Genomic DNA, 16,355 nt, shown 5'->3' on the forward strand with positions numbered 1-16,355 from the left:
TACAAAAGAAAATTAGTGTTGTCAAATAAGATTGAAAAAGAGCATCACTTTTTTGCTTAGAATTCAAGCTAAAACTAAGCGCCTAGAATTAAAGGTTCGAGCAACTCCAACAGGTTCCCTATATTTTTTGTATTATAGGGAAGCAAAAGTCAAAGCTTTAAGCAATTTTTCATTCCCAAGTCCAACAGATTCTCTATTTTACAGCAATCTCTAAAATCTCCATAATCTTCCTTAAAATTTTAGACATTGCTGTAAATTTAGAGTATTTTGTTTTCTCTTTCCTCACTATATATATTTCGTTTTCTCTTTCCTCACTATCTCTAAAATGGGGATAGTTATAGGGAATCTGTTGGAGCAAAAGAGGCTCATTTTTTCCTAAAATAGAGAAAAATCAAAATATGAGGAAGCTGTTGGAGTTGCTGACGTATAGAGAATAGAGAACTCATGTCTATGGAACACATTTATAATTAACCTATTAGTATTTCTCATCTACGAGTTAGGAGGAGGTTTCAAATTCTAATTTTTCTGAAAGAAAAAAAAAATGCACAATAAAGAGTATTATTGTTCTGCAAAATAGAAGTTTGAAGCCATTTCAAAAAAAAAAAAAAAAAATTAGAAGTTTGAAGTTCTTTAATGTTATATATCCAAATTGATGATCTTTAAGGTATCTCACTGGCTTAAACCAATGGACGAACTGACTCTGTCCAACCTGAACCGTACTAGCTTTATGGCAGTTATCAATGCCTTAACGACCATTAATTTGGCTGAAATTTTTCAGAGGTGATCTATACATTAGTACCTAAAAACTGAACGGTCAAGATGTGGATATGCGACTGAAAAGTGATCCTAAACCCTAACCTCGCTCTGAAATTTCAAAGCGAGACCTCGCTCTGGATAGGATCTATATATATATATATATATATATATATATATATATATATGGGTGTGTTAAATAGATATGCAAGCCAAGATAAAGTGTATAATAAACAATCATAGTACGACAAATAAATTAAACTCTAGAATATGATATGTTAGTAGAGATGGGTCATATCTCTGATGCCATTTAGATTATGTTGCACATAATTAATCAAGCTTTTCTAGTAATCATATGTAAACAAAAGCGTGATACTACCTTGACCATTCAAATAACGACAGAATGTAGAAACAACTGATCTATATTTAGTGAAAAACAAAGTACTCCTAAACACTCATTGTATCAAAATCCAGAAGCAGGAAAGAAGGAAAATAAAAAACTAGAAAAGATCTGGGTTTGATGAGAAATAAATCCTATATGACAAACATGAAAAAACCGCAATGATCAGTCCCATATATCTAGATCGATGCACAGAGAATCCCTTCATGATCGTAAAATTTTCCTGTCAAGTATATCATTGAAACCTTTTTGTTGGTAATGACATAAAGGACATGTCTTTGTGTTCTAATAAACACTATGCTTGATTAGGTTATTGGTTCAAAGTAAGTATGATCAATGAGAGAGGCTAGGGCAGCATGTAGTTGTATGTATAAACCTGGTTCAAGAAAAAAGAAAAAAAAAAGTACAAATATATATGTTGCCCATCATCATTGCCTTGAGGGGTCTCACTCATATCTTAATGCAAGCGAAAAAAAGCTTCACATGCTAACAGAATATATAACACCCACAAAGATACACTCCTCTTTTGGAGAGATAACAAAAGATATATGCACTACCCTCAAGTCTCAAAACAATTACTCAAATTAGTTAGTTCATATTCTTAATTAGCATTGTAATACATCTGATCCTGTATCTGCATTCTTTGTAATTCTGACATAAGTATATTTTTTCTTAGAATTAGTGTAGAGGGTAGAGAGAGAGAGAGAAAGCTAGAGTATCTTTTGGCAAAGGAAGGACAGCACCACATTGTAGAATAGGTGTGCTTTAATTTTCTTTTCCATTAAAACATTTAATTTTTTCTTTAATACAGGGTTAGCTTGTCTCCCATGCTTTCTCCTTGAGAAACCAATTAAAGCCCACCTCCTCTCCTTCAAAAACGCACCCTATTCTTCCCTATTTGCATCGCATTTGTTCTGCTGAATCTCTCGGTATTCCCAGAGCTCTCCTAGAGAGAGAAAGCAAACAAGAGAGAGAAAGAGAATAATATGTTCCAACAGCACAAGAAGCCATCAAGTATGAATTCTCATGAGAGCCACAGACCCATGTGCGTCCAAGGCGACTCTGGCCTTGTCCTCACCACTGACCCTAAGCCTCGTCTCCGGTGGACTGTCGAGCTTCATGAACGATTCGTGGATGCTGTGACTCAACTTGGAGGACCAGACAGTACGTTCTAGATCATCAACCTTCATTCATTTCCTTTGTCAAATTTTCATGCATATATATGATCTTCATTAAAATAAACTGTTTTATGAATTTTTCAGAGGCTACACCTAAGACTATCATGAGGGTTATGGGTGTGAAGGGTCTCACACTTTACCACCTCAAGAGCCACCTCCAGGTTAATTTTTGCTCTCTGCAACATTTTTTCAAACTTCTTTTTCTTTTCTGATATAGCAGTTCACTTTTACAAACATTCCAATTTTTGGGTCGGCTAGCTTGACGATATTTCTTTTTCTCCTTTTCCTTCTTCTCATCATATTTACCTACCTGAACAGAAATTTAGGCTAGGAAAGCAACCTCACAAGGAATTCAATGATCACTCGATTAAAGATCATGGTATGTGTGAGACGTGACTCTTCTTAATTTCTAGGGTTTTTATAAGCGCTCAGTTTCCAGAGTGTTTTTTAATTATGCTTCTTTTATATTTATTTTGTATTTTTCATGGCAGCATCTTCACTTGATCTCCAAAGAAATAGTGCATCTTCATCTGGGATAATAGGCCGCAGTATGAACGAGTATGTATTCTTTTTTTCTTTCCTCAATACCTTTTACCTTTTATTGAAATGGTTTATTATGAAGTTCAGAAGCTATTTGTATTCCTCGTCCTCCTTCTTCTTTTCTTTCTCTTTCTATTGAAAAAACAATTGCCTAAGTATATGGTTTCATGCTTTGTTTGGGGCTGCTGGGGGGTTTGGATTTTGTTGTGAAATGTATGCGAAAAACAGTAATAATTACCACATCGTTGATGCTATTAGGATGCAAATGGAGGTGCAGAGAAGACTGCATGAACAATTGGAGGTAATATTATTTACACGTACACCTTTGCAAAATAATAATTATTCTCGTATTTCATGGATGATGGAAGGCCTGTTTCTTAATTTGAGTTAATATAATTATATCATACATATAATTAACAGGTCCAAAAACATCTTCAGTTGAGAATCGAAGCTCAAGGAAAGTACATGCAAAGCATACTAGAGAAAGCCTGCCAAACCCTTGCTGGTGAAAACAACATGGCAGCTGCAGCTGGAAGCTACAAGGGTAATATTGGAAATAACCAAGGTGTTAATCATGCTGACATGGGAAACCTAAAGGATTTCAATTCTCCTCTCAACTTTCCATCATTTCAAGACCTGAACATATATGGATCTGGTGATCACCTTGATCAACTTCAACAGAACAGCTTGGACAGGCCACCTCTTGATCATCACAGTTTTATGCCAAACAATGATAACATTAATTGCATGGGATCAAAGAAGAGGCCAAGTCCGTATAACAGTAGTAACAGTAGTGGCAAGAGCCCGTTGATTTGGTCTGATGATTTAAGACTTCAAGACTTGGGAACTGCCGCATCATGTCTTGGACCTCAGGATGATCATCAGATTCAGATTGCACCACCATCCATTGAAAGAGGCACTGATCAGATCGAGTCGATTTCAGATATTTATGAATCGAAGCCAATGATTCAAGGGGACGAGAAGAAGTTTGAAGCGGGAAATAAGCTCGAGAGGCCTTCACCACGGAGAGCACCAATGGGATCAGAAAGGATGAACCCCATGATCAACACTGGTGTGAGACAAGGAAGAAATTCGCCATTCGGGTGAGCTCTTAATTAAGCGTTGAAGTGTGATGAAAACGATCTAGGGTTTTGGTCATGAAGGTTAGCTGGTCATCACATTAGGGTATCTACTTTTAAGTATGATAAAATGCCACTGATGGCAAACTTATTAAGTTACATTGTTAATTTTTATTGGTACATCTGTAACTTAGTGTGATCCTTAATTGTAACTTCTTGATACTTAAACTCCCACATTCCCATGCATTTCATGGAAAATTGATCTTGACATGAATAAAATTGATATGGCTCATCATTAACAAGGTGCAACTTTTCATGCAGTTTTGTCTCAGTATTATTCTAATAGTTATAGATTATTGATGTATGATCGACTGATGAGAAAGCGAAAATGAGGGAACAAAATTTGATTATCCCTTATTATAATTGATGATCTAATATTGTTTCTACCTTGCAAATACATAATGAATGTCCTGTTTTTAATCCTGAAAATTATGGCATAGAAATTTCACGTCTGCTATAGCCTATAGATATTAGTATTAGTCAGGGCAGATGTTAACAATATTATTATTATTATTATTATTATTTGAAAAAGTTAACAATATTTCTTAACTGCATTACTATAGTCAGGCAAGTGTCACTGATTCCTCGCAAACTTCTTGTTGACTATATATTAACTCATACTTTTGTGTATCAACTTCATACAATAGTATATATTCGGTCTACTGTTTGGCGCTGGCTAACTCATTTCTAGTACATATATTGTACCCAATAAATTTTTAATGCTGTAGTAAATTGTTTGTCCGGCTATAAAACGTATATATATAGTACAATCTTAGTGGTGTATATATATATACTTGGTCAGTAACTGATCAAAGAAAGTATGTTCAATCACTCTTGAATGTAAATCTAATGGTTGAAAACAAAATAACTAAACTAAAAAATAACTTTTTCCACCATTGGATGTAAATTCAATGGTGTTTGAGTATAATTTTCTTAGTTAGTTACTGATCAGGTGAACATGCTCGAGTACAATCCTGACCAAAAATAATTACATACATATCAACCTCTATTGTACAACTTTCCAAAAAAATCATTGAGATATATGAGGAAATTAAATTACATATTCTAATGTTAATTGATAGTAGCAACTCCTCATTTGATTCACTGCCCAAAAATACTGACATACAATTCACTGAACTAAGAGCATATAATTTTGATTTGCAAGAACAAATTTGGCTCAGCATGTGGTTATGAAAGCGCTTCATATTGTAACTTTATGCTCATTTTGCTAATTGTCCAAGGGATCTGAAAATTTGAAATCCAATATAATGCCACTTTTGGAGGTTGAGCTCCATTTTAGAAAAATCATAAGCATTACTTAAAACATGCATCATGTTACATGTGAATTGGAACTCATCAACTATGTTAGTACTAACACATTTTGACTGCTGATCACTGATCTGGTTAGCGAAATAAGCTTACATCATTTCAGTTGATTGTATAATAAAGTTTAATCTTTTTCAAAGTACCTTTTGATAAGAATTTGAATACCATATGAATTAACTGAAAGTACAAACGAAGTACAAACTAGCGTGCGACGTGTTAATCCTCTTGCGATCTTGTAATGTTTTTGTGTTAATATGTGACAAGCATATATGTGTCTCAATAAGTTTATGGTTGTTGTCTCTCTTCATTAATTTAACTAAATCATGAAAGAAACATCTGAAACTACCGGGATTTTTAAAGTTTGTTGGTCCAAGTTAGTTATTGAAGACAAAACCATTGGGATGATCAAAAGAACACATACTCATCTATTTATAAATTTGTAATCCCCAATAAAGAAAAAGATCATGCATGTCTTATGAAGACATACATACAGAGAACATGTAGTAAAGAAAGAAAATTAAAAAAAAAAGAATTATAGTCATTTGGCATAACGATCTAGCTAGAAAGTGCGATTAACAAGCATAAGCTAACTCTTTTTCCCGATGAGGGAATAGAATTTCCTACAAGAGAAGCCGACCAATCGTATCTAGCTATCTTTGCTGCTCTTTTTCACTCTTTACTACTTCACATTCCTTGGGTGTCAAACAAAGAGGACAACAAGTGTACCTGTCAATATTGTTTCTTTACTCAACAAAGCTACATGACCTCATCTTCCTAGCATGTCATAATATGTTTATCACTACCAGTTCAGTAAATGTTGATATATATACTTGATTCAGATCTAAAGATCTTTTGTATGTAGTGGTAAAATTGCGCTTGTTTCTAAAATTTCGTTGTATTTATATTTTTGCTTTCTTGTTATATGTAAAAAGGTAAACCTTTGGAACCCTAAATTCCCCCTTGAGACGTCATAAATATTATAATGAAGATGATTAATTGGCTGCAAGAGGGTTTTTAATTAATTACTTAGGTCCAACTCTATCCAGATTTATCTAGTTTGGTAATCTAGGCAGCAGATTAAGGGTAGATCCATGCAGAGAGAGAGAGAGAGGACTCTTTTAAATTTTTTGTAGTAGTACTGGAAAAAGAAAGCGGTGCCACTACTACCTTTATTGGTTGCAGAGAAAAATCTAACCACTGCAAGTTGGCAGGAAAGCTCCCCCAGCTACTCTATCTCCACAGAGAGACAGTACTACTCGAGAGAAAGATAGATAGAGATATAGTCTTAGAGAGAAAGAGAGAAAAGATAATAAAGCCTAAAGGGAAGGAAGAATACAACGCACTCCCACGCGTGCACATATCGAGGAAGCTTCTATCTTTATGTCCTCAAAGTTAAAGGGAAGGGTACTCCTCTTGCATCAAAAGCTGATGACGATGATGATGCATGGCTACCCAAGCTAGCGTAGCTTAGCTTGTTTAAATCCTTATAATAGAGTACTTTGCACGAGATTGTATTCAGAATGATCACCATATGATGTGATGATTATGAAATGGTTTCCATCTGATTAGGAAGCTGTTATATCCCAGGCACATCCTTCCATGAAAATGCAAATCATTTGCAGTCCAATATAAGCATACTTTGGATTCCGTACTTTCAATTCCTAACTTTGGGTCTTGCAGTAAAGATTTTCCTGCTGCAGATTCGTACAAAGTATGCTCCAGAAGCTTCTTTTGTTCACTCAACACCGCCCCCCCCCCCCCCCCCCCCCTCCTCTCCCTCCCTCCCTCCCTCTAGATCTCGTTCTCATGTACACATACAATTTGAACCTGTTTAAACATTAGTCAGATTATGCAGTACGACTATATATATACAGCTGAAGAAAATGGCCTTTCTCATTGAATATATCAGATTATCAGTTAGTTTCTTCCATGCAATTAAAAAAGGAATGCACCAAAGAAAGATGTGTGTGTGTGTTTTCTTTTTCGATCTTATTCTGAGAAGGAATAAGCGAAACAGAGAGGCACATTTAGTAGAGCTAGATCAGTGCCGGCCTTTAAACTTTAATTCGACTTTGAAAGAAACTAGCTACAGCTAGTACATACAATCGGTATTTGGATATGGGATCGGCACATATTATGACTTAGTCTATTAATGAGGCATTAAATCTCACAAAACATTACTACATATAAGACTTTGTAGGATGCAAATGCAAAAGCAAGGAGGTGCATGTTCATATATACTGGGTAATAATTGGTATACTTGATGCAGGCTTGTGTCAGGTTGGTCCGGGAAGGTTTTAGGCCCAAACTCGCCAAAAAGATCGAAAGGGTCTATACAAGACAAATATTGGCTCACCTTGAAGTCAAGGGGTTAATGCAGCAGTTATAGGTTGCTGCTTGTAAGTATATGTACTTCTAAAACTGTAATATGACTGCAGATCATGTAGTCAAGTATCCCCCACTGTTTGAAGGGGATAAAGACTTCGGAAACGTTTTATCGAGGAAAACAAAGACAAGTACTTCAGTAAATAGAAGAAAATTACTGTCATTTCTGGTAGTAAAGATGAAATTTACTGAATTGAAATTATGAAAAGAAGTGGGGGATTCTATAGAGTGAAGAGAAATTAACTATCTCCTCTATATGGACATTTATTGGTTGTTCATGACTACGGCAAAAAAAAAAAAAAAAAGGAAGGGGGGGGTGGGGGGGGGGGTGCCGGGATATCAAAAGGGGAGGCCTAGTAAAAATTTGTTTGGGCCACAGGATGAAAAATAAATCTACATATGATATGGGCTACCATGTTAACCCATGCCCATCATTTGGACAGTGAAAAACGATGAACTGTTTTTATGTTGGTTCTCAGTGATCTGTAGAATAAGAATGTGGATAGCACTACTTGTATTATGCATATTCTAATCCCACCATTTCTGATAGTGGCAATCTCAAGTTTTATGGAATACTTGGAGGGATGGACAGTCTTACTTTTGAATTCTGAGGTTATAATGTTATATAGTACGTGAGATAATATCGGTAACATGGTATGAATGTTTATTACAAATAAATCTAATTTGAATGCATATGTGAAGAAAATCAAATAAGGTCCGAAACAGTTTTGATCGAAACTAGAATACACCAAGATCTCTTATTCCATCCCATGCGCTTGAACTAGTCATTTTAAGCTCAGTGATTTCATAATATTACATATTATTACAAAAAAGAGAGACTACATATTACATAATACACTTGAAGATAAAAGAAGAAAAACCAGAAAAATACACTCGTGTACCCGCCAATATTTTTGTAATTAGAAACAAACTAGCATCCTATTAATTAAGCTTAGTTCAGTTCATTAGGGTTAATCATGGTGATTGTACAGCACTACTACTATCATATATATCAGCAGGAGCAATGAAATAGTCCATGGAAAGCCCCGGCACATTGAACACAACATCATCAATGTTCCAAACCTCTTCCATTCTAGTCCTCGTATACTCCATTGATAGCTCGCCACACCGGAAAACGGTGGCGATGGAACGGCCTTGATGAGCGATGAGCACACCATCAACATCTCTGTAATCTGCAATGCTGCTTCCTATGGTCGTCTCCCAATACACAGTTTCGTTTTCTGGGGTTTCAACCCTAGTGAGGTGCGAGTCCTCTAAGTAGATGAGGAGTCCACTCTTTTGACAGAAATAGCCGTACAATGCATGCCTAATTACCTCTGCAGGACCTTCGCTTCGTTCCATTACAGCCTCACGGTCTGCAGAAACTTTTAGTACAAAGCAATCATCGTCGCCAATCCTCTTCTCCCCCAAACATTGTGCCTTGGCAAACAAGCTTGCTGTGCTCTTTGGGTCTAGGCCCTGCAGCAAAAGACAATATAATCAAGATATTTGATCAAATTGATGAGCATACATATAGTTAAACCATAAACATTAAGCTAATTAACGGTGATAAAATTAGCAGAGTTTTCCAGTGGCGAGAAAATTTTATCTGATTTGGACCAGTTCATGCACGTTTAAAGCCAAATTACAAACTAAATCAGTTCAAGAATTCAGGGTTCAACTCTCTTTAATTTTACTTGCATCAAAACGAAAACTGAATCAAATCAAACCGTTCATCAATTGTGCACTACTCACGTGTGAATGAACTTTCTGGCACATGTTATACAATCCATAGTAACTACTAGTTAAAATAAATTTTTGATCAAAAGAAAATATTTTGGAAGAAAAAAGAAAAGGAAGAAAAAAAGAAAGGGTAAAAGAGGCATAATGCACTAGATCCAGCAGCATTCATTCACTAAAGTGAAAAAGAAAAAGCAAAAGCAAGAAATAATAGAGAGAAGCCACTTTAGTTCAGTAACGTTGGTAATCCCAAGACCAAGATGAACCATATATATGACCATGGATGACGCAAGAACCTGCAATCACGTGCCATTCTTAACCCTTTGAGGTGTTCAAAAAAAAAAAAAGAAGACTGTAGGGTAAAGCATGGGACAGTTTCTCCATCATTGTCAGCCTCATACCATTTTTATTGGGATTGTGATTTGTTCCCTCCTCAAATCTCTATCTTTGTTTGGTAAAGAAAAGAACTAAAGCCTAAAGGCTATTTTCGAATAATTGAACGCTACGTTTCTTATCCTCTTTATTGCTTCTTAAACCTCAAATCAGTATATGCAATCCAAAAACATTGAATCCGTGAATGTCTTAAAACATGGTTGGTGAGAAAATACGATATATGACATGTTATGTTAATAGATGGAAGCGATTATCAATCTCAAGTGTTTATGGTAGAAAGAACATTCAGATTTCCGAACTTACCTGGATGATGCGGCGTAATGGGCGTTGAGGGCCTTTGGCAGCATGAGTACCGAGCCAAGGGGTGTGCCTCCACACAGTCTTTCCATCACTTCCGGCCACCACCTTGTTGCCGCCGACCACCAATTCCAGAGACCACATGCCGGGTAACATTTGCCAAAGAACAAAGCACCCACTTTCCCCACTTCTTGTTCCCAAAGTCTTCACATTTCTACCTGCAGAAACCTCAGTCTCACAGCAGACCATCTTTACCATCCCACTCGCATACATGTTCTTGTTGCACTTCTGCTGCTTCAAGCACCCGCTTGCTGCCAGATACTGTTGTATAATGTAGTGCGCAGTCGAAGTTTCCTGAATCACCCTCATTCATTAGTGACAGAAAGAGAGAATAAGATGTAATTAGTTCAAGGTATTTTGATGTTCTTACAAATGGGATGTCTTTGATGTGAGGCATGGGATGATCAACTGGCTCACTGGCTTGAGGAATTGGAGCTAAAGGACAGCCCAACACACCAAGCAAGAGCCTCAAATCTTGTCTCTTTGCCGGAATGGTACTACCATTACTTCCATATGCCGAAGTTGATAAGTTACTTCCTTGAGGAAGACCCTTTTGTGCTCTGAACCATTCACGTATGGCTTCCCAAGAGCTTTCCTTCTTACCTCCTTCTTCTTGCATTTCTGGGTCTGGACCTTCCATGAGTGGCGTCAATGGCTGCGGAGACCACATCTGCTTCTTCCTCGCCTTTGAACCCATCATCTTGCTGGATTGGAAAAGATTGCCTGAAAGTTGGTGAAGAAGAAAGATTGAGTTGGTTGTGTTTATGATGAGGTTTAAGGGTTTTTAAGAGGGATAGGGGGAGTGAGAGATACGAAGGATTGTGTGAGATATGATATGAGACAAAAGGGACAGCTTATCTGTCCAACGGCAGAGAATGGTATTATAAATTTAAACACATTCGCATGTTGGCCTGTCTATTACTTTATTCTTCTCTCCCTAGGTCTTTCTCTCTTGTCGTTTTATTTCTTTTTATGTCTATTATTCTCTTGAGCTGCTCAACCTAGCTACCCCCAATGGCCTCTTTTACATGACTCCGATGGTAAAAGACCCTAATGCCATTTTACAGAAATTACTAAACCTTTTCAAAACTTTGAATCTCAAAATCCATGTAAAATAATTCGCAGATTATGAAATTTTTCTACATAAAGACATAAAGACGGAATTGTCATAACAAAGATTAAGTGTTGACATATATGCCTAGTTACTTAGTTGCAATGAGTTTCTCATACTCTTATGATTTGTAACTTTATGTAGCTCATAGAAAGTAGCGTAACTTACTAAAATTTGAAATTAGAGATGCTCACAAAAAATCTTGCGAATTCAACTCCATTTTTTTGCGGCTCAAAAAAAGGGATAAGAGAGACAATAAACTTTCTTGTCACCTCATCTATACTATTATTAAGAGAAGAGGCTTTGTTAGCCAAAGTGGGTGTGAAAAAACAATAAAACCCTTAAACCTTATATTAATTTTTAATAATTGAGTGGTACTATGGTAAATAGCAAAATTAAAAATCATATAAAAAATAAAATAAATAATTTTCAAATAATTAACTACCCATGTCTGCAATAACCATCCACAATTCAGATAACTTCCCACTTTCTTTTTTCTCAAATAACTTTTATTTTTTTCTCAATATAATAATTATAAAAATTTTACACATGCAGAGCATGTGAGCAGAAAACTAGTATTATTGAAGAGAAGAGAAAATAAGGGTAACAAAGTCAAAATGATCGAAGAGTATGAATTTAACTCCTTTTTGCTTTCACTACTATTAACATTTCGAATCGAGTGAAAATAATATAACAATCATAACGAAAAGAGGTTTCACGATCTATGCATGTTTTTTGAAAGCTGACAAGGGGCCAAGCTCTCAAAAGAGGGCAACATAGAGCTAATATCCCGGAATATGAAGTTCTACGATATTGTGCAGACCTGCAGATTATGGAAAGAAATTACGCAAGGTTATTATAGTAAAGTTGGCTCAATTGACTGCAGGCTCTGCACCCACTACCACATAGGACAAATCTACCAAATCTTGTCTGCATAATTAATTACTCCGAGTCTCTGATCACATTTATCAAAAATGAAATCCAACACAATGATCTCATCACGCCTACTTAGTACTTTAGTTCTTAGGATCTTCCTCTAAGTTTTGATTCCCGTCTCGGTCAAAACAATGAACACAATCCCCAAGTTGAGGCCCCAACCCCCCACAGTACATAAATAATCTACAAATTTAGGAGGTTCCAATCTAATAAAACACTGATTAAGGAGTTTAATCTGTTCAACGTTGACGGGGGATAGTGGAATATGGGGCCTACGATATAGGTTCTAAATGGAATTAGGGCAAAGAGAAAATGAGCAAGTGGGCGGCTAATGGGTTGTGGTGGTGGTGGAAGGTCGGCGTCAAGAGGGAATGAGGTTGAGCGGCGGATGGGGGATGTGGACGGGGAAGGTTTGGGGGATCTTTCAAGCCAAGTTCTATTTGTTTGTATTGATATTCTATTTGTATTATGGTCAGTTGTGGCTTTCATTAATGGTTGAGGATGAGAAGGATTAATTAAGCATGCATGTGTTGTAATGCCGCATAACTTAGATCCTTAAGGAATTGTGAACATGTGTTGAGTCTAGAATAACAACCCTTGTCCTTCATTGTCTTCGGACGGTTGGATCTTTCTCTATAGAGACTTATAAGATTACAACTCGGTTCGATATAGTTCGAGTTTGGTTCATATGTGTTCAGCTTCAGTGGTAAAAATATATGAGTGATCAAGTTTAAACTCTGATATATTTGACTTGTGAAACATGTATAATCAATGAAAAAAAAATTCAGTATATAAATTATTTTTGATTGTATTATAATCAACTAATATTAGTTTAAATTATGAGTGTTAATATTTATTTTGGGTCTGCACTCTTTTGACATGTATTTTAGACTAATTTAAAATCAAGTTTATCCGTAAAATAAAACATTTTTTTCCCATTTCCTGACCCTGTCTTGGCCCCTTGTATCACCATTTTAAAGTATCAATTTGTTCTCATCGTCGGAAGAAATTAAACAATGATATTCTAGTACATTTTTGGTTGTTTTCTTTACAAAAATGAAATCTTTACTATAAGATAGATTCTCAGTTTACCAGTTTGAGTAACAACAAAATATGATTTCATGAAATTTTTTTTAACTACAACAAAATACAATATTTTGAAATCGAAAGTTCAAAAAATTATATTCACCTTTTCATGGATCATGAAGTTGCACTTACGAGAAAGTAATGACAAAACATGGTTCCATAAAATGTACATATATATGACACTACTCTTCATGTAAATCTATTGATAGCAGCATGCTTTTTACAACCTTGTCAATTGTTGTTGACATTTATGTTCTTCTAATTTTGGCACAGTTAATTGAGTCTTGAAATGTAGAGAAACCGTAAGTGATTTAAATATCCCTTGTATACAAATCGAGAACCAAAGAATGTCCCATGTTTTAAACCCCTTTGCTAAAAAAATAAAAAGGTTTTAAACCTTTTACTTTCCCATTTTGAGATTTTTACTTTCCCATTTTGAGATATCGATTCATTTTCCTTTACAATTTTTAGCTTGAGCAAAATGCATTTGCAAAGTGCAGTAATGATTGCATGATGTATATCTATACTCGGATTCTTCTCTCTTGTACAACTGTGACTAAGGCCCAAAACTATTGGGTCATGGACTAAAACATTTGGTACCGATCATAGAAGTTTTGCTACCCAAGCTATTTGCATAATTGGGCTTAGATTAACCAATTAACCGCAAGCTGGCGCTGTGGCGCACACGCATAATTCTGGATAGCATCTCCGCCAACATAATTGAAACAATATTCATTACCTAATATTAATAGTAGCATATGCTGTATTTTTTTTTTTTTTTGAGAGAAAGTAGCATATGCTGTATGAATGAAACTTTTAAAGCATTATAACGCATGAAATTAACAAGATGTACAAAATTCCACTGGATAATTAACATGAGTGAAATGTAGAGGAAAGAGATTATTTTCGTAGTTTGCTTTCAGTATTTTCCAAGCATGATAAATTTAATTTAATTTTCTATATATATATATATATATTTTTTTTTTAATTACTCTTTTATTTAATTTTTTTTTTATCACATTAAAGAAAAATCGAACCCGAAATTTAGAATTTTTATAATTTTTTTGAGTTCAAATAAAAATGAAGAATTATAAGAAAAACCATATGGCAGGTTAAACACAAACTGTATGAGGCCCATCAAGAAACCGATGGTAGTTTTAGAACTTCGCTCTCAACTTTTTTTTTTGAATGAGAGGAAAATTCCCCCCAAATTTATTAATAAAAGAAGAAAGAAGAAAGACTAACTAGATAGGGGGGGGGGGGGGACATGAAACCGCGTAGCCCTCCAGTAAGAAAGTTGAAAGACATTTGACCAAACAACCAAGCAAAAAACTACCGAAAGCGAAAATTAGGAAGCTGTATAAAATCTCTATTGCAAAAAGAAGCAACAAAATCCGGGGGCGAGTCCCACCAAACCATAGTATCTGAGGTGAGACCAAAGGTTGCAAGAGCATCTGCAACTTGATTCCCTTCCCGAAATATATGAGAGCACTGGAATTGCATTTGAGAGATGCGGTGTAAGCAATTACCCCATTCCACTCGAATTTGCCAAGGCACCAAATTGGGTGATTTAAGAAAAATGAAGAACTAGAGTTGAGTCAACCTCCAACCACACATGGTTCCAATCTCGAATCCAAGCTAGTTCAATTGCTTTAATAACCGCCATTATCTCAGCTGCCACTGAACTTGGCTAAAATAAGATTCTCATTTTGTAAGTGGATAAAACTTGAATTCCTCATGACATTTGTTTTGTTTTTTTTTTTTTGATAAATGGGTTTGGAACCCAGTCAAGCTGGGAGGCTCATCCCCACGCCTATATTATTATTCATAAAGTTTTGCCGCATCGGGGGGGGGGGGGGGGGACGTAATACCTGTACCCAGAGCGTGCATAGTTGCGTTACATAAATCCTCATAGAGGAGTAAGAAGTCAGGAGCCTCGACTAAAGAAAGATCTACAACACGATCTAAACTAGCAAAGTGAGCTAACCTATGAGCAATACTATTTGCTTCACGATAAATGTGATGAATTCTGAAATAATCAAAACATTGCAAGTAATCTCTACAATCATCAAGAATTCGACTCACCTCAGAGTTGTCCTCCATATTATGATTTAGAGCGGCCACTAAGATAGCACAATCACTTTCCACTTCAACCTCTTTCCACCCCTGGCGAACAGCAAGCAGGAGTCCTGCTCTGCATGCTTCAGCTTCCCCATGAAGAGCTGATCCCAGGTAGGGCATATATCGCGACCAAGCTCCCTTAAAACTTCCCTTATCATCTCGTATGACAACCCCAATGCCACCACTCCCACTGTTTGCAGTAAAAGCTGCATCTAGATTGATCTTAAGCCGTCCTCGAGGTGGAAAAACCCATTTGGCAACGGTACCTCGATCCACCCTATGCGTAACTTTGGCTGGGTGTAAGCGATGGTACTCTTCCATCATGCTCAATGACCACGTTACTGCATGCATGGGGTTAAAGCTTCCTCCATTCCAAACCAACCTATTTCTCTCTGACCAAATAACCCATAATAGAATAAAGAATATGTCCACCTGTTGCTTGTTAAGAGATTCAATGACATCAATTATCCACTCTTTCAATGATGTTGCTGCATGGTTTCTAGCACGCAACCCAAGTGGGCTAAACAGCCATAAACATGTAACGACGTTGCATTCTTTGAATATATGTAAATCCGGTTCAACATCACAATTGCAAAAATTACACACCTGGTCCTCCAAGCCAAATCGTCTATTGAGGGCAGCTTTGGTTGGGATGATATTTCTCAGCAATCTCGAAACAAAAACTCGAATAACTGTCCTCCATAATGCCTTCGTTTGTGCATGGCCCTGTGACGTCGACCCTTGAGTTGAGAAGCTTCTAGCCACATGATAACCACTTTTCGCATTGTAAACGCCTCGTTTGTCATAATGCCACACTAAGCGGTCATCTGGGCTTCTCCTACTAAGGGGGATTTTACGAATCAACTCCACCTCCTCAACAGAGAAAAGCT

At 36.3% G+C, this 16,355-nt stretch overlaps 2 protein-coding genes across 5 annotated transcripts; one reads left to right on the plus strand and one right to left on the minus strand.

The window, feature by feature from the left end:
- Positions 1-1,987: 1,987 nt before the first annotated feature.
- Positions 1,988-4,245, plus strand: LOC133732453 (myb family transcription factor IPN2). Of its 4 annotated transcripts, none has more exons than XM_062160005.1 (6): positions 1,988-2,317; positions 2,416-2,492; positions 2,650-2,710; positions 2,823-2,889; positions 3,100-3,172; positions 3,310-4,245. In XM_062160005.1, the coding sequence occupies exons 1-6, from the start codon at positions 2,140-2,142 to the stop codon at positions 3,976-3,978; spliced, it is 1,125 nt and encodes a 374-aa protein (XP_062015989.1). In that variant the 5' UTR covers positions 1,988-2,139; the 3' UTR covers positions 3,979-4,245. The 4 variants fall into 4 exon arrangements, with proteins under 4 accessions (XP_062015989.1, XP_062015988.1, XP_062015991.1 ...); XM_062160004.1 differs by having other exon boundaries at positions 1,993-2,317; positions 3,292-4,245; XM_062160007.1 differs by having other exon boundaries at positions 1,994-2,317; positions 3,130-3,172.
- A 4,260-nt stretch (positions 4,246-8,505) lies between these two features.
- LOC133732454 (uncharacterized) lies at positions 8,506-11,075 on the minus strand. Its single transcript, XM_062160008.1, has 3 exons — positions 10,582-11,075; positions 10,158-10,505; positions 8,506-9,200 (listed from the first exon to the last, which is right to left on the minus strand). Exons 1-3 carry the CDS (start codon positions 10,909-10,911, stop codon positions 8,697-8,699), a joined length of 1,182 nt encoding a protein of 393 aa, XP_062015992.1. The 5' UTR covers positions 10,912-11,075; the 3' UTR covers positions 8,506-8,696.
- Positions 11,076-16,355: the final 5,280 nt, after the last annotated feature.

The sequence above is a fragment of the Rosa rugosa genome, chromosome 2 (genome assembly GCF_958449725.1).
Source record: "Rosa rugosa chromosome 2, drRosRugo1.1, whole genome shotgun sequence".
NCBI classification, from domain to species: Eukaryota; Viridiplantae; Streptophyta; class Magnoliopsida; order Rosales; family Rosaceae; genus Rosa; species Rosa rugosa.